Below are 19,419 nucleotides of genomic sequence, written 5' to 3' on the forward strand. Positions count from 1 at the left end.
TGATCCAAATGCAAGCAGCGCTCAGCTTTCACTATGCTATCTAAGGGAGTGTCTTTGTGTGCAGACAATTGTTGGCAGCATAATGCTTAAAGCTGGGAAGAGCTGTTGTAAATAAACCCAAGGGCTTAAAAAGTAGTCTCAAGCTTTTATTTAGACATCTAGGTGAACAACATTTTGGGACTTTGCAATTCCATTTCTCTACCCTCAGGTGAGAAAAGCCACATGCACTTTCAGGTCAGGTATCAGCAGTGCAGAGACCCTGAGCCTGTACAAATACACATACTTAATGTGTTACTGCACTGTGTGGTGATCCTTAGCAGTGAAAGCGTGGCAGGCCACGTAAGCACAACCACATCCAAGACAACGTGCTTGTGAACAGCAACAGACTTGCATGATCATACCAGTTCTGCCTTCAGCACTGGGATGTTTATTTATAGCTTAAAAGCTCTTACACAGGGTAGGGAAGAATAAAAGACTCTGTCCCATCATCACCTAGGCTTCAGCTTCCAATCAGTAAATCAAGAGAGGAACTGAGAAAGAAACTAGAATAAGGAGAACACTCTGGTTCCGTCACTACCATCACTCATGGTTTTTCTTGTGGGACAGAGGCCTCTCCCTTTTTCTGAAACCCTGCTCTATCACAGGGCCCTTATTACAGCATACTCTCTTGCTTATCATCTTATCACAATCTTAGATAGCACCTGTACTGTTTCTGATGTTACACCTTTAAGTACAGAATACTATCCTAAAAAAAAGTTTCTAGTCCTCACAGCCCTGGAGCAAAGGTAGAAAATATGAGCTTTTATGAAACCAAATCCATGAGACAACTTGCCGTTGTTAACTGCCCTCCAAATATTCTTTTATAATGTCAAATTTTTAGAAGGCCTGATCCATTACACTAGTGATTTGTCTTAGCTCACCATTCACTGTTGTTAACCTCCACCATTACAAAATCATAAACAAAGTCCCCCAAGCCCACAGGATTTGCTTAAAGAGAATCACATCAATTTAAAAAATATCTTTTGAAAGATGATACTTCTGAGTGTTTAAACATAAGTTTTAAGTTTTCATTAAAACCCAAGAGAAAACTAGCCATGTACCGAGATTCTAGGCCTGGAATTTTAAGGAGAATATCACAAGTTACGGTAAAGGCTTAAAAGCTGCATAAGAAACAGTTCAGGAAATCAGTACTTCTGTCAACAGTTGAACACAAGACTTCTATGATTCCCTGCATGAGCTCAAATAGCAATGAGAATGCCACTTCGTGCTTCCATAGTCTGTTTTCCATTATATATTTAGATGTTGGAAATTCTGCAGCAGCAGCAGTCTCTTCCCTATTTATCTGTACAGTGCTTAGCTGTCTGAAACTTCTTTCTTCTACTGGGGAAGCATAAAATAGCAGTAATACCAAGTCAAGTTAGCTAAATTCTGCTTTCTCTATAAAGTTAATTATGGTAATATTCAGTACACCTGACACAAAATGACCCCATAAATTGAGCTGAGTATATATTTAAGGACTATTAACAAAACAAAGTGACAAAGATACAAAGAATCAAACAGCTGTTCTTGTTTGCATTAGCTAACTGGGTGAAACATTGCTGAGGCTCTAAAGATGCAGTCATGTAATGGGAAGAAATAGTGTCTTGAGAAAACAACTGGGCCCCTGAACCAGATCCTGACAGGTGTAATTAGATAAAAGTTAGAAGTACATATAATTCAGATATGCAAGAGACTATGAAGAGAAAGTGACCCACTCATGTAAGAAATACTGAACATAGTGCAGTATTAATCATAACACAGGGAGGGTAGATGGGAAGAGAAGGGAGTGAATGTAGTGGACTAGAAAGAACCTTCTGTCACTGAACTCAAATGGCAAAAGCCCATCCCTCTGCCTTCAGCGGTTGGCCAAGGTGTTAGGCAGCTGAGCAACAGAAGAGTAAATGACTCACAGTCTGTACTGAGGCCAGATTCTGAAGAATTGACTGGTAGACTAGTAGATTTATTACCAGAAAGCACAACTCTTAACTGTGACTCTGCTTCCTTTAGCAGTTTGCTTTTGGCTACGAGGTGCACGTCCTTCACATTATTATACTGCTATATACCACCAATCATCCCATAAATAGTTTCTATAAACATAATCATTTATATTCTGAGAATACTTATACATACTATTGTATACCATTACATAGCTCAGCCTCTAAATCTAGACTGGAAACTAGGACTAGCCTAGGAAACACTTTCGAAGCTGTCTGTATCTTTTGCATAAAGCAGCTTCAGGGCCCAGGGGAGCTGGTCAGTTAACAACTTCTCACAGTGCTCCCCATTGAGAGCAGCAAGTTCACACAATATATAAACCACTGTTTTCAGTGTAACAGAGAGGTTTGCTGGGAAGGAAAAAGGGAGAGAGGAAGGATTGGCATTACACTGCCAAACTGAGGAGATGCTAGACCAACCATTCCAAAAACGATATACATAGAATTGACTTCTCTGCTTGGCTCTTTCCGCATCTTTAAGTGATGATCTACCCTGTATCATAGGTGTGAAAGTGAGTGTTGTCCAGTCATACATGAAGACAAAGCAGATCATGTCAGAGCTAGAGTGGTTATCATAATACCTAATGTGAGCATTCATGCCTAGATTTATTTTCTAAGTTAAATGAAAGGCTTACTTTGGGGGAAAACATATAAAAGTAGACTCACAACTGTATCTACCAGCTATTAATGCAAGAAAACTATGGCACTCCAGAAGACAAAAGGCAATCTGATAGACTCCCATTCATTCAGATTGTCTCCCCACTCAGAGCATAGGACTGAGCTAACCTGTTATTTACTCTAGTCAAGCTTTCATGATCACTTTTTTGTTTGGTTGGGGTTTTTTTTGTTTATTTTAATAATTCTTTACTCTTCCTTTTCTTGTTTACTTCTAGCTCTCTCTAAAGGTTCATCTTTCTCTGTTAATTATACATATCTGCAATGTCCACAGCCTCATGGTTCTCTTATTTAAATTTATTAAATCTATTTTTTCCCCAAACAGCTATTAACTACTGAAATCTTCTCCTGCTTTAGCTCTGGCACTTTTACCCAAAGTTTTTTTTAGCATAGTTACAGGTCTGAACCACTTTGGTGGTAATATGAGATCCCGTATCTGATTTGCAGTTCTGTAAGAAGAAAGTGAAAGGTATATTTGGGATGCAACCTGTCTAACTACAGGCGACACCACCCTGTTCTGAGTTTGGCACCGTGTTCCTGTGTCCATCTAAGTGCTGATGAAATACATGACGAATTGAAGCCAGGTCATCACTCCTGTGAAGATGAAAGTACTTGTCATGGATGCTGCAATATAGGGATTCAGCAGCATCACTGAACTCTAGAGCCTGCTTTAGCTGCAGTTCAAATTGGTTGGCTTTGCAATATGTACTTTGGCTATTCAGAGATTAATTTTTTTAAAAAATACATTTTCTGTTCTCTACTTCATTAGAGCTCAATATATAAATCTTAAAAATACAAATTATTTTTAAGCATATTGTCATCTTATGCTCCTGGCAGATTCAAGCTACAGGAGATAATTGGCAACACCAACAACAAATGTTGGCTAAGCACTTAAAAGACAATCACTGGCTACTACCCAAGGCAAAGCAGTTTTTACGTTAAAACTTCTGGATGATAAAGAAATAATGGATTAACCAGAAAGAGATTGGGATCGTAATGCATAGCAGGCCAATGAAGACAGGAAGGTGAAAGCTTTAAAAAAAAAAAACCAAACAGTAGCTATCTTAGACTTTCCTTTATCTCTTCCTGGTTTAGTACCAAATCTACTGGGTTAAAGGGAATGAATTAATCCTGTCCCAATTCCAATAAATACTTCAGAAACAGGGGATTTATTTTTTTTTCAAGAAAAAAAAACACCACCACCAAAAAAACCCAAAACAAACAAACAAAGCCAAACCAAACAAAAAAAACAAAACAGGGAACTTTTTTCTTTAATTTAGGTGTACCAATTAAAGAGTGATTATTTTGAAAATCTCTGCTAATCTTATACATTTCTCTTCTTTCAGACACCCCTAGAGAAATAAAGCTTAATTCTCAGCAGCAATACCTTGTTCCTGAGCAGAAACCATATTAGTTACAGGATTAAAAGGTACTGAGGCCAAAAATTTCTGACCTTGGAAAGGGATCTGTTCTCCCAGACTAAATCTAGCAGAGACCAGACACAGCTCCTAGATTGCATTTACATATCAGGGAAATTAAATATACACAACCTTAGTAAGGTAATACAGCCTAGGTAAGTGTACAACTAGAAAGCCTCACCTCCAATACAACTCCCCAGCTACCAGAGGCTGTAACATGGCTAGAAACATTTCACAATGCCTCCCTCAGCTCAGCAACAGAAGCACTTGCTCTTTTTGTTTCAACAGTAACCACCAGCTCTTCTTCTGTGAGGTGATATTGTCCAGGCACTGAAGTATCTTGATGGTAATAATGCAAACAGGTGTTACCCAGGAAAGAGGCACCACTTGATAATTGCAAACAACTCACACCCGAGTCTATATTATCTGCCTAATTTCCCTAGTGGTTGGAAACAGGATTGGAGAAATAATTGCTCATTTGGTTCTTCTGGTGAGAACCTTGTGTTTTAAAGCAGTTCATTTATTTAGAGTGTCCTGTGTAGATTTTAATAAACTCTGAGGTTACAATCTAGCGCTATTGTGGGTTTCAGTAAAAATAACATTTTTGTTAGAGTGTTAAGTTATAAGAAAGACAAAATTATGTTTTAAATATAATTAAGGAGAGGATTTTCTTTTCTAGATGTTTGTGGAAGCTGATTAGGATTTCACAGGGAAAGTAGAGCCTGAGTACTTGATAATGTGGCCTTTTACAATAAATCCACCAGGTAAGTCTCCTTAAGTTTTGGAACTTTTCCACCTTGTCTGATTTCCTGGTACTTGTTCATACAGGTTTTGCCCTGTGAGCACGCCTTTGAGTAGCTGTGACATGGCACCTTTCACTTCTAATGAATTTTATCTGAAACACTTCTTCTGTTTTAAATCTATCTAGACTTCCTTCTTAAAGGGTTTTGGGGTCTGATTATCTCCTTACTTGCTCTGCTACTTCAGTGCACTTGCTTCCACAGGAAAGATTAATATTGGGTTTTGAGTGTTCAGAAAATCCCCCCATTTAATAAGGAAAAACATGTTTTACTCAGAACTGCTGAGTCATTCTGAATTCCCAATTTGGACTGGGAAGAGAAGGCAGGAATGCGTTTTTAGAACTCCGTCACAGAACATGAGTGGCAATCCAAGTAGCGGAAATGACTGTCTCTTCATACATATGTGTAACTTGTATGAGATTTCAGTTTTCTTACTGAGAGAGAGAAAATCCTTGGTATTTTCAAGCTCCCTTTCAGTTTCAGCACTAATTTTAAACAAGCACATCTCTGTTCTAACCCAGAGATGGGCCAGAAAGTCTAACATTTGAATCTACTCCCCTTCCAGGAATGAAATGAGCTATTATTCAGATAGACTGGAGGTGTTCAACAGTGTAGTATCCCTCTATGACATGACTGGACTATCTATAGAGTGTAAAAAATAATGTTGTAATAGCTCTCTTGTAAAAATACCCCTTTCTTCCTCTTCAACAGTTGGCTTATGACTTGACTCTATTTCTTTTTAATCCTTTTTTGCTCTAGACTCTAGATTACAGTTCCTTGCTTCAACACAAGAAGCAATCATCATATCACTTCATTAATTTATAGGGTTAATACTTCTTATAAAATTATTATTTGTATTAGTCTCAATTCAACTCTGAGATAAATAATCAGAGAAGTTCCAGCTCATGTGGCCTTTGTATAACAAAATCCCCCACATGTGCTTTTCAGGTGTGCTGCTGAATTTCTAGGCTAAAATGCATCAGGTGAGCCATGCTGACTGCTGATTTGAGATCCTCTTCACCCTGATCAAACCCAGACATTTAAGACTCAGCATGAAGATGTTTGAACTTTAATGTTTCACATAGTATTTGTGCCAATTCAACATGGCACTAGCTGACTTGGTTACATGCATCTAGATGACTTGGTTACTGTTCTACAAACCTGGGTTTCAGTATTAAGACCAGTGTATCATTGATGGCTGGCACTATTTACCAGAAGTTAACCAACCTGGGTGTCTGCTCTGTCAGAAGCTGTAGAAATCCACAGAGAAATGGTGCCATGTAGCCTGTACTCTGCTGTTCTCAGACATCAGGTGACAGTCAATCAGCAAACTTCCTTTTACTAAGTGCCCATGAAAGGCAGACAACAGCCAGGCACTATGTCAGTAGGTCTAAATTCACTCAACGCAGTCTCTTCAAATCTTTTTAGGGGTTAACCAACAAGAAAACGTTGGCAGCCACCAGGTCTGGCCTGACTCCACCTAAGCCTCCAGCATCGCGGACAACGACAGGATTATACTCGTGGCGGTGGCAAATTCCCCCGGGGTGAAAAGGCTCCCTCCAGGTGGGAGGGATTTCGGCTCCACAGGGCGTGCGGCAGGCGCTCCCTCAGCTCCCCGCTGCCCTGCTCCCTCTTCTCCCCACCCCGGCGTCGCCTTCCCCGGCGCCGTGAGGCGGCGAGCGACCGTTACCGCGCGCGGCGCTGAGGCGGCGGCACGCGCGCCCCCTTTCCCGCCCAGCGGCCGCCCGCCCGCTCGCTCTCTGCCCCTCAACGGCCGCCCGCTGCCGCCCCGCCCCTCCCGCGCGGCCGCTTGCGCTGCCGGAGCGTCTGCGGGAATTTCCAGTCAGGAAGTGCGGCGGTGGGGGCTACGGAGGCGGCGGCCGCGCAGGCCGGGACGGCTCTGCTGCCCTCGCCAGGGGGACGGACGGGAGGAAGAGAGAGAGGGGAAAGTCCGCGCGGAGCCAGGGCGCGGGCGGCGCCGGTGGCGTCACGCCGGTTACATGGCGCGGCGCTGAGGGGACGCGCGGCCGCGATCCGCCAGCGGCAGACGACGACGAGGAGGCGCCGTCAGCCCTGCCCCGGGTGAGCCTCAGGCGGCCCCTGACCCGCCGCTCGCTGCCCTCTTTCTACCCTGCCCTTACCCCGGTGCCTCTGGCTGCCCTTCCGCCGTCCTGCGGCCCGATGCGAAGCGGGAGCGGGCGGCTGGGCAGCGCTGTGGGGTGCGCGGCGGCCCCGGGTGAGGGGCGGTTTGCCGACGGGAAGCGTGTCCTCCGGGCCAGCCCCACGCCTGTGACCTCGGCCCCGGCGCGGAGCTCCCACTGGAGCGCCGGGAGCGGCTGATTGCCGCGGGCTTTGCCGGTGCCCTTCGGGGCGGCTGCAGCAAACGGCAGGGGAAGGCGGGCAACCGGCAGCAGCGGCCGGTGCCGCGATTCGGGGTGTCGCGGGGTGTGGGCACTGCGGAGGGGGTGACCCGGGAGGCGGACACCCCTTCTTCCCGGTGCGGAGTTTCTGAGAAGGGTGGTTACCAGCTCGCTTTCCTTTCTGTTGCGGATCTGCGAAGTTGCGCTTAGTGCGTGAAACGCCTTGCGCCGCTTCTGTGATTTATTCTTTCTTACGCTCATGTGGGCTTAATGTATTGTATGTGTCTTCCGAGCTAGGAAGGGGTGCCTGGGAAGGACTTTAAACTACCATGAAAAAGTTTGGAAGCCCAGCTTCTGCTGATCGTATAGTACGTGCATGTGGGCAAAGGAGTGGTTGCTTTTTACACTTTTGGTTTCGAAGGTGACATTCGTGACAACCTGAGACACAGTTTGGAGTGTCTGCTGCTGGATAGGCACGGGCTGGCCTTTAAAACACGCGTGATTACCGGGCAAACGTAGGTTTGCTGTGGACAGCTTCATGTCCTGGTCTTGGATGGGGCTTGCAGTAGTTCCCTAAGTGGCACAAATGGTAAAAATAAAGACTGGTTGCAAAAGTAGTAAACAGTGAGTTTTTTAAAGGCAATTTAGTGGTAAGTGATGAAACTGAAATGCTCTCCCCATGACAAGTAATATTATCAGACGTTTGACCTTAAAACCAAGAATAATCAACTGTTCATCATCACAGTTTTGTAGGGATTTTATTATTATTATTTTTTTTTTAACCTATTGGTGTTTTCTGCTTTGGCAACTTTGATAAAGAAGCACTATTGACTTATTTTATATGAACTTAAAATGGAGTAAAATTTATGGACTGTAGTAGAGATGAGCTAGTTGCTATTTGGCCATTGTCAAAATGCAGTGTGCTGCTATGTAATTTCATTCAAATAAGTACATGAGTGCCTGTAAGCATTTGTAGAATGAGGCTTTGTAGGCAAGGGATCATAACAACTTCAGTGCTGCATTTCAACTTCCTGTTTTAAAATGCTCAAAATCTTTGCTAAAGATTAACTTTTTTTAAAAGAAGGGCAGGCTATATTGTTAAAAAATTGTTTTAAAGTGCTGATCCTATTTGACATGTTTTGTGCTTCAGAAGTTCTGTTCACGGAGAAAATCAGTATTAAGTGGATGAGTTCTCTGCCATATCATCTTGGGCCTTATATGCTGTAAGGTGCTACATGGCCACTATCAAGTTTACAGAATAGAGTTGAAAATGTAGCTCTTTGTTTTTATTGACATCCAGAGTTGATGTACTGTTGAAGTATCAGCTTTTGAAATAGTATTTCAGTTAGAGCATTTTTATTCTTTCAAAAGATAGTGTAGGTGATGATTCTAGGAAAGCATTAACCAAGACATCATTTTAAGACGTCATCCTGTCTGCAGTGTTTTGTAATCTACAGAAATGACTACAGTTTGAGAAAATGAAAGAGGAAAAAGCAGCCTGTAACTGTCCAGAGGCAGATCCTCTGTTCTGTAAACTTCCCTGGATCAAGAATCTGACTGACAGTTATGCTGAAATGTTCTTGTTGGGATCTGCCACAGAGTGGAGATTTCAAGGAAACTGGGTGCTGAAATATGTGCAAGATCTGTTAAATAATTTAGTCTGAAATATTAAACATAAGCTGCCTTCTTTCTGCATTTTGTTCTCTTTTTAATGAAAAAAGTGCCGTGGTAGAGTAATAAAAACTGAAGTTATTTTCTCATGCAAGTGACAAATGCACTTTGAGTAGAGTTAAGGTTGTAAAACTGAGAACAGCTTTGTATTGCTTTGTGTCCTGTTGTGTGTTTTCAATAAATAGTGTAGCAGGTAAACTTCATACCTGTACAGGCTTAAGTTACCGGCACCTCGATAATGTTTTTGCAGTATGTATTTTGAAATTAGAAAAGTTAAATGGAAAGAAAATAGTGTGCTGGGGGAGAGAACAAGGGAACCTCGGGAGAGAACGAGAGGAAAGCTGACAGTGATACTTCATTTCTGTGCGCATTGTAAAATTTTCTATTTCATTTATTGAAAAACAGCAATTGTTTCTCTTACTAGATGCATTTGACTTGTACAATTAATTTTAATACATTTAAATTTACTTTTTTATCGAGGTGGCATTATGTGAATTCACTAATGGATACCTGCAAATAAATATCACTGATGCCGATTTGCTAGTTAACTAGATTTTGGAGTTTTCATGAAAACAATGCTCCTCTTTTTGGCATTGCCTTTACCCAAAATCCTGCCATGCCACTGTCTCATTAATCCATGCCAGCTCCAAAAATAAGTGCAGTTTAGAATTCATGTTATCGTGCTTGTAATTACTGAGTCTGGAGGGGCAGAAACCAAGTTCGAAGGCCTGTGAGTCCTCACTGTCAAAGATGCTCTATGCTCACTAGAAAGTTCAAGTCTCCCTCACTAGTTACAAGCATACAGAGTGAATGTTGTTTTGAAGTTACAAAGGTATGGTGAAAGACAACATTTTTTTTACTAACTTACAGTTTGCTTTCTGATGTAGCTAGTGATGAGAAGATTCTGCGGTCTTCAGATGTTCTGCTTGCTTACTTTGTGTTTCCATAGACCGCTTCAAAATGTGCTCTTCTCACCTTTCGGTACTGTAAATGTTTGCCAACTCTAAATTCAGAAGTATTAGCCTTAAAGAGAATTGTTACTTATTTCCATAAGTAACTAGTGAAAACTAGTTTAATTTTTTTAATTTCCCAACATGTTCATGGCTTTTCTTTGGTTCTCAGAAACAAAATAACTCAACTATTAAAAAACAAAGAGGAGACACTGTTTTTGGCAAATAATGAAAAAGAAATTCCTGGTCTTGGTCACTTTTAGCTCTGACACAAGTATTTTAGAAGTGGAAGTTGTAGTTTGATGTCCTTTGAATAAGCTGTGAACATTTAATGAATTTATACATTGATAAGATCATAATTACAGTTGTAATTAACTGTGCCCTTAGGTCAGTCAGGCCCTAAGTTTGCATCTAATTTTGAGCATGGAAATAATACAGTGAGTCTTCTTCAGTGCTCTCATATAAACATATGTATTTTGCTGAAGCACTGTTGACAGTTTCAGAAGGTCTTAAAAGATTATTCAAATTATTCTACTGTCAAGGTAAAAATCCTTTGTTTAGGATTTAGGTGGAGCTGACAGACCACATGTAGGGAGGAAACTACTAATGCAACTACTAGTGTTTTTTACCCCTTCCAACTTTTATGTTCTTTTGAAAAGCAGTGCCAGGTATATATTTCTTCTTCATTTAAAATGCAGTATTAGCTATACTAAACATTGCATACTCTGAAGCAAACTGTACTGGTATCAACAGATCAAGAACAAAGTAAGTCTGAGCTGTGTAGTATTGCTTTTTGTTTATTTATTTCTTTTAAAGGTCATGTTTCTATCTGTTTAAACACTTACAGACAGATTTTACCATACCACACAAATGAAATTAAAACAAAGTGAGCAGATTTTTTTGGGGGGAGTCTCATTAGTTTAGTCTAAATAGGCTTTGCCATATTGTAGGTTACTGTAGAAAATTGAGGCTACAGGAGTTTTACTATTTAACAGAACAACAAAAAAAAAGCCTTAGTAACCACTTTGCACCTGTAGATTTGAAGCCTAGGGTGTAACTGTAACAGTGCTGGACTTGGTTCTACCTGTACGGTCCCATTTACTGGTGTTACTTAACTGACCTTCTCTGTTGTGTTACATTTTGGTGGCTGTTCAAAGCCAAAAGGACACTGAGAATCGTCAGCTAACATTTGTGATTGCAGCAACCACAGCCCTTGGTGTTGTCTGAGCCCTCCCTCTCCTACCGCCATGTTCATGAGATGAACTGTGTCTTCAGTAGAGACCCCAGAACCTGTGTGAAGGTACCAGCTGATACAGCAAACCTTGTGTGAACTGGACTTCTGAAATCTTGGGTTTGCTTGTTAGTTGGCTTCTCAGGAATGCTGTTCTTCCCCCCCCAAAAAGGGAAAAGGTTTGGTGTTTAATATTGATGATTCATTGCACTTCAGACTTACGAAGTTGGTATGTGTGGCTTTGTAAGTTAAAATTTTACTTTGAACAACTTTGTTTGAACTAGAACTGTTTCTGAAGAACGCTCAGTGATTCTTTTTAATCTGTAGGAAAAAAGTAGCAGCATTTTACCATAATATTCAGGTTAGTTCAAGTAGTGTTACCACCTCACGTGACTAAAATGCAGGGTAGTTACCAGAGTTGTTTTGCTGTGTTGAACCTCAGTATTTTTACATATACTTAGCATTATACATATACCAGATTATGTTTGCCATATATTTGAATATTGTTTATTCGTTTGGTTTAAGTTACTTTGAATGTGCTTTAACAAAAACATTCTGATTTTATTCTAACAATATACTGGAAAAAATGGTTTATATATTTATGGCATTTTAGTGTTTGCTCTTATCATATTTACTACTTTGATGTTTGGGAAAGCAATAAAACACAAAAAAATTCCGTTTGTAAAGATACTTAATAAAACAACCATTCAGGTAGCCCTGTTACCTTTGCCAAGTGGATTTCTTCATGCGATGAAATTTTCTTCAAATTTGGTCATTATCTGGTGTAATAAATTTGAGTCTAGATTTCCTGCTATCATTCTGCACCCAACAATTCTGATTCAGAGCGTCACACTTCCAAAATCTCTTTAATACTTGTGATTGATTTAATTTCTTAGACGTTTTGTATTTTTTGTACTGTTGTCCAATGATGCATCTGCTCATGACTGAAAATATTTGAAAATTTTAACTTAGTTTTTAAATTTTAAAAATAAACAGCCAGAACTCCCAGGTCCCACCCACCAGGAAATAATAAGCAGACTTAATAACAAGAGCAAGCAATTTGTGGTGTTGTACTAGAAAAACAAACAATGTCATTAAGGGTTATGTGGTGTTATTGCAACTGCAGCAGTCTATGGATGAGGAAAAAGTCTGCAGAGAAAAGTAGTATCTTTGGTAAAAATACCTGTCTGCACAGACCTTTTCTCACTTGTATACTGAGAAATTATACTCAAATTTTTATTCAGAGATTACATGTCTTTGTAGCAGCTGAAGGAAAGTAAAAAAAAGAAAACCAAACAACAACTTCCGTATGCTGCTTTTGCGGAAACAGAGCGTTGCTGCATTTTATACTGAGCATATGGTTTCCTTAAAACAGCCCCCTGCACCTCCAGGTATTGAAGTCATAGATGGGAGAAGAAATATTAATAAACTTTTAGCATTTAAAGGCAAACTTCAAATTCCAAGTCTGTTTCATTACTGAGTTAAACTCCCTTCAAAAAAGACATAGTTGATGGGACTCTTGAGCAAGTTGGCAATCACTTCTCATATTTTTTAAAATTCTTTTTCTTTCCTGTTTGTGCTTAAGAGATCTATGCCAATAATAGGAGTGAAAGTCTGCATGATGTTCCCTTAATATTTTGGTTCTATTTACTTTGTATATTTCAGAATACTATAGCTGTTTGTCACCTCTTATTTTGAACAATCCTGGGATTTGTTGTCTGTGGCACTTTTTTATTTTCCTTTTATTTTAAAAAGGAAAATATGTGTATCTGAGTGTAGCTTGTATTTTCCATTTTTTTCTGGCCAGTGTATCAGGATAGCATTCATCTAAATGATAAATATTTGGTCCTGTCTTAACCTTTGCCTGGGGACTTCAGAAACAGTATGATATATTAAAATGGAAGCAATCAAAATGGGTAGCTGAGAACAATGTAAATAAAATAACCACTGGTAAAATCTTTTCTGTGTTAAATTTTTTCTTTATTAGTATTTGGGAGGGGGATGTCTCTGTCCTCGCCCTGCTCTCCCTCTCCAGAAAATTTTCTTCTGCAGCAGCTTCATTAATGGCAACAGTCATGGAAGTGCAAGGTGCTGGTAGCTCCCAGCTGTTAGGAGTTCAGGTGTGTAGACCTGCCTTAAGCAGGCTCAGACAATATGTGTTCAGAGTGCCAGCAACTGTTTGGATTCCTGCCTGTACAATATTCCCGCTGTTGCTACCTTGCTTTTAACAAAAATGGGATTGATTTTTCTTAAGAAAAGCATCTTTTATTCAGCCTTAAAAAAATAAAGTGGTCAAAAAGGCATGCACAGCTTAAACTAAGGGTTGTCCACATAAACGTTGTAGGTTCATGACCCAACCTCTATGTTCTCTGAAGCTTCAGAAGACCTAAGTCTGTGTATACATGTGGCCTGCTATTTTGTGCTGAGGTAGAAGATAGCACTTCTCAAGTTTCTACTTTTCCCTCATTGTGCTTCTCTGAAAAGATATTCTGGGGTTTTTTTGTTCTGGAGCTGTGCTCCCAGTGTTTTGGGAAAAGTCCTGGGTTCCAAGGGAAATGAGAGTGCTGGATGAAGTTGAGAGGAGGTGACCAGAGCTAAGGTGAAGAGGCCAGGTGTTAAAAGGGGTGGGCAGCATCCTGATTTTGAAGGCACTTCAGTGATGAAGGCTTGAGACTAAACGTCTTGGATCAGTATCTGTCCCATCAGAGCAGCCTGCTCTGTCCTCTAGCCAAAATCATCTCAGTGGCTCTTGTCCTTCCAGGCCTGACCCGGCAACTCTCACTGTCTATTGCACAATATGTTTCCCAGCATCTCCATTTGGGAAATGCAGATTTCTTAAACAATTGTCTCTATGCAGATTATGTTTTGCAAAGGTCAGAAAATTGAGGCTCAAGGATGAATAGTTACCACTAAAAGAAGTAAACAATACGGGGTAAAATACATTGTAGAGACTGCACAGTACAACAGTTAGTATATCTACTGTTTCTGTATTTCATAGCTGCTATAGGATTTCAAAGAACTTCACACTGTTCCTGAAAACATAGTTCTCTGCAATCAGATAGTCTACTGTGTTTTATAGCCATGATGTAGCAAAATATACTTACAGTATAATATACAACACTCAAATGTCTTCACCTCTCATCCTCATTCTTCTCTATTTTTAATAAGCAAAATAAACAGTCTAAGAGCATAATCACAGTGAACTTCATTACTTTCATTCAGTGTCCAGTTAAAGAAGTTTATTTTTAACAGGTAAATTCCAGTGAAAACCAAGTTAAAGAGAAAAAACAACCTGCTAGAAAACTTGGCAGGACGAGCTATGCTTTCAATATATTAAGTCAGCTGAAGTGTAGTAGTTGAGTTTGTCATTTTGGGGCTTGCTTTCTGAATCTTAGCCTTGAAAGGTGAGAAGAGGTTGATGCAAAATGTCTCGTAGAGTAAGAGAGGGACATTGTTTAACATAGAAATTTATTTAAACCATCACACTAATTCCAGTTCACAAGTATAGTGAACTCTGGGTAATAAAGATCGTGATTCACTAACATGTATCTTCGGTGTACCTTTTACAGAATATGCCTTGTTTTCCATCCTGTTAAACTGATCCATGCTATAACCAAACCTTCTTCCATAAAATATTATTTTTTCCTGGACTCAGTCTTTACACTGAATTAATTAAAAAATAACCAACAAGGTTTAGAAAGGATTAATTGATTCTTTGTATCTTAAAAAACAGCAGAGAGATACCCTGATGCTAGGCTTTTGTATTCATTTTCTGAGGATATGATGGTTACCCTATCACATCAGGTTTTATGCTTTTATTTTGTTTGATTGGTTCAAAGTACAGAAAGTTTAGAAGAGATGAGTGGCTGATAAGAATTTCCACCAGGCATCGCCCTCTTTTATGATGAGGCAGCTCTTTGTGGGGTAGAGAAGTTGGTCATACTGTTCATACTTAATCTCTCCAAGTTGATTAAAAAAATACATTTATATTCAAATAACACAGATTAAAAGTAGAGACCTGCTTACTATGTCTGTCTTTGAAAATCTGGGAAAGGAAGTATGTGTCATGTTTTGGTTTGGCTTTTTTTTCATTTGGTCCTATTTGAAATGTTAGCTTCATTAGTAAGTGCATTCAGGCACTTTAAAATACTATTAGATAGATTTTGGCTACTAAAGCTCTTTTTTGGGGGGGCGTTCAACTATTAAGGGTAATATTTGCATGATTTTATTTCCTACTTGGATTAATAAGAAGTCTTCCAAATTTGTTAATATTTTTACTGTTCAGGCTTTTAGCCAGACCAGTATGAGAGCAAAGCTAGAAAGAGAAAGAATTAAGTTAAAAGTCTTAGTTTTTTAAAAGGCATGCAGCTGCTGAGTGAGATGTCTGTAAATGTTTTCAGAAACACCTGTATTATTAGTATCTGAATCACACATTAAAGCTTGATTCCTCATAGATGATGAAATTTGCATTGGGTTTCGCTTGTCTGTAGAAAGATATTAGGAAGAAGTCCCGTGCCCTGTTTGTAGGTATTAGATTGGGTACTGATATCAAAGAGGAAAATGTTTTACTTCATTTTTAAAATTCAGGCTGGAAAGTTGAAGAGGAACAGCAGAGGGAAGGATCTGGACTCAGAAAAATTAGGGGCCTAAAAAAAGTTGATTAGAGAAACCTATCTTTGTTTTAAAGTATTTAGATACCGTGGAGGTTGGAGAACAGCAGGAGAGAGCTCTGAAATCAAATTATTGAGATAAACAGAAATGAGAATTCTTGTTCCTGGATGAGAGCATTCTTACACTAGTTATGTTGTTTCCATTTTAAATGCCTGATCCTTTCGAAGCTTTAAAACATATCCAGAATACAATAAATGAACTTCTGTTCTTCCAGTTGTGCTTACTTGTACCTGCTATTACTTCGTTATTAAGGAGGAGTAGTAACACAAAGTAACTGCCATTATGTTCGCTTGGTGCAACCCCATCATCTTCCATATATTTTTATGTATAGATAGATACATATAAAATCCTAGGTTTCTTCTTTTTCTCATTATTTTTTTTAACCTTTTTTTACAATGGCAGCTGACCTGCTGTGGGGAGAAAGGAATACTGCATGCATATACACATGCATACACACAGTCCCTCAGGAGGCACCGCTGTATGGTTTTGGACAAGTTTAGCTGGATTTAGCGTTTTCCCATTGCACTAGGATCTAAATGACATTCCTTCACCCACCTTTGAATTTTCACACTAAAAATTAGTGTGAGTTGAAATGTTTAGTTTCCTGTGCCCCAGTAGCTGAAAGACTTCAGATGATCTCCAGGGTGGAGACTGTCATGGTTGATTGTGGTCGGCAGGTGTAGGGATATTTTTTATTGTAGGTGCAAGTTTGCAGTACAGTTTGTGGGCATCGGAGGTTATGTGGGGAGCGGGCATATATGGTAACGTGAACTGCCACAAAGCAATTTTAATCCCAGTCATCTTCAAATGAAAGAGAGGTGGTTTTCACCTGACTTCTCTAAGATGCATATAGCAGTAAATATAGCTTGGATAAAAGCAATCTCTGCCCCAAAATACAGCTCATGTGAGGAGAAAATGAGCAAAGATACTCTGGTGGATGTTAATCTTACCACTTAATGCACATACAGTAGATGTTTAGAAACTGAAGCATTAAGGGAAGAGGCTGATTAAAAACCATGCAATTAATGCTAGGGTCTGTTTTTCTACAAGTGTCTTTTTGGTTTTTAGTCATGTTATTGACTCCCTGGATTTGCTCCAGTTTTCTTGTAAGAAGAGGAAGCTTCGGGATTTGTTAAATAAATAAATCCCAAGCGAACCGATTTTAGAATCATGGCTCTTGAAACATTTTTGTCATTTGTTTGTCTTTGAAAGAGGACAAAACCTATAGTGAAACTGAGAGTGTTTTCAGTCATTTAGAGGGGTCATTTTAAACTGCTGGGTTAATTTTTGTCTAGGCCCTGAAAAGGCAATCAGGTGTCCGTTTACATACACAAAGGCATATGTTTGCACATCTAAATCATCGTGTGTTCATAATAAACTGGTTTAGCATTCAGTCCAGAGAGAATGTTTTTAACCTCTCCTCCAAACCCTGCAGCTGATTGTTGAACACAAAAGATCTCAAGCAAGAGACACCTATGCTTTTGGTGTGAGAAAGGTTGTGTTTAATACCTGGTTAGAAACTCCTAGGTATACACCTACAGCAGGGCAGTATGTGGGTAACTACCTTGCTGCTTCCAAGTATAATGTTTATCTTTAATAGCTCCTGTTTGCTCTCATGACATTGTTCATTGCATCAGCCAAAAAGCCAGAAATGAGCATTTTGATCAGGTGAAATTGAAGGACTGATTCAGATAGACATAGGTTTTATTTCTGTGTGGAGTCTAAATTTTATATCAAAGTACCTTAAATGAAAAGTTTTCAGAAATTCTGCCTCTGTGATATTTTTTCACTTCGTTGAAGTAATGTATTGTAGAACTGCAAATGTGACCGTAGAATTGTAACTGTGACCAGCAAGTGGAGCAGGTGTGAGAACTGCCCTTCTCCTAGGGAGTTCTGCTGGAGTGAGTGTAATGCAGTCTGAGAAACCAGAACAGGACAAAGACAATAGAACATGCTGTTAAATTTATCTTATTAGGCTTACAGAAGAAGCTGTGAGATGCTTTGTTTGGAAGTTTTGCATTGAGTATACATTTAGCAAACAGGCAAGTGGGCAGATGCTAGTCATATTAGCTCCTCAGAACTTTTTATTCTGAACAAGCATACTTACTGTGTTTTTTTGGGTACTTTAGGTATTTTGGAACACAGTTTTGCAATATGCGACTCATGAAATAGTAAGTGATTAAATAGGAGAGCTCACAAACCAGGAGTTTTAGAAGCAGTTTTTACTCTGTTTTGCAGAAGAAATTTGGCATTTGCACTCACAGTTCTGTGATTAGGCTGCATCAGCAGGGTGGGTATTTTCTGATGCTTCCTAAAATCTGTTGGCCATTGAAGTCTTCGGATTGTTTTCTGTAATATCTACAACTTTAACTGGGAAGTATTTGCTAAAAACTAAATTACAGTTATTTCAGTGATGTCAATAACTTGTCAAATGGTGGTGGGGGTTATATTCTTTCTGAGGAATGGAATGTCAAATAAAAACATTTAGTAAAGTTTGTTGTATGCTGAAGGTTTTGTTATGCCTTGTATGTTGACTTTTTCCTTAAAAGTTGGTAATAACAACAGAATGCTTTGGAGAATGTGCCTGGGAGATAATGTGATTGACTAGTATTTTTTATATAGCCGAAATCCTGATGTATTAGGTGATGAAGTACAGCATGGGTTTCTGTGGCTGCCTGTTACATCTGTTATTCTTTTTCGGCTGAAAACTTATGAGCAGTTATTTGATATGTGCTCAAATACTACAAATAATATTACCCATTAAATTTTTTCTCTTGAAAATTAAATTACAAACAGATGAGTTCTTTTATTTTCTAGGTTATGAATAATTTTATCCTCAGGGACTTCTTTTTCCGGTAAATCAGGTGGAAGTGTCTCCTATTTCTCCACTTAAAATTTTCTTTCATTTTCTGCTTGTGTGGGATGGGTGGCTATATGTTGTCTTTGGAGCTTGTAAACAAGCTGAGTTGCGCCTCCATCAAATCGAAGTACCCAAGTATTGCAATTTCTTTTTGATATTTTCCTTTCTAGTTCCTATAGAATGTAGATGGTGATTCAGTTTTCCTCTGCTGGTTTACTGATCACTTCTCACTTTTTCATAGGGCAGGATTTTTGCAGTTCACTTTGCTTTGCTGGAAAACATTGTTCATGGTCAGTGTGGTGGAACACGAGGGCTGGTGACATGTCTCTATCTTCTATTAGCTGTTAACCTTTAAATATGCTTTCATGCAGACATGACTGTCTTGAAATATTCACTAGTTATTTTCAGATATTCTCTTGGAGAGCCTTTTTTAGTAAGGTCAATGTAAGTGAAATTGTAATTTTTTTAAAGAATAGACCTGTTGACTTGCTACTGGCCCAAAGAAAACTCAGCCAGGCTAAACTTTCCCAGTGTCCAGTGTTTACATGTAGACAGTGAGGGATCCGGGTGTGCTGGTTTGTACATCCATAACTGCCATTGTCAGCACTCAGCTGTCATGGGTGCAAAGCACTTGTGGACCTCTAGGAATAAAGGTGTCCAAAATTAGTCAATGCTTGACTCTTTTTACTTAAAGAAAAAGTATTGGATGTTCTTTCTAAGGCATCTTTATCTTGCATTTAGTAATAACTT

At 39.4% G+C, this 19,419-nt stretch overlaps 2 protein-coding genes across 2 annotated transcripts in view; one reads left to right on the forward strand and one right to left on the reverse strand.

Annotated features, from left to right (window-relative positions):
• Positions 1–7,547, reverse strand: part of SLC39A8 (solute carrier family 39 member 8) — a gene marked incomplete at both ends in the record, with an annotated part of 62,344 nt that extends 54,797 nt beyond the window's left edge. Inside the window, 1 exon segment of the mRNA XM_080343331.1 lies at positions 7,068–7,547. Within this exon segment, the coding sequence (XP_080199457.1) occupies positions 7,068–7,547 (480 nt within the window).
• Positions 6,755–19,419, forward strand: part of NFKB1 (nuclear factor kappa B subunit 1) — a 56,635-nt gene continuing 43,970 nt past the window's right edge. Inside the window, exon 1 of the mRNA XM_080343283.1 lies at positions 6,755–7,008. The gene's annotated coding sequence lies outside the window, so the exon portion shown is untranslated. The remainder of the gene's footprint in view (positions 7,009–19,419) is intronic.

Source organism: Nesoenas mayeri (assembly GCF_963082525.1).
Source record: "Nesoenas mayeri genome assembly, chromosome: 4".
Classification (NCBI taxonomy): domain Eukaryota; kingdom Metazoa; phylum Chordata; class Aves; order Columbiformes; family Columbidae; genus Nesoenas; species Nesoenas mayeri.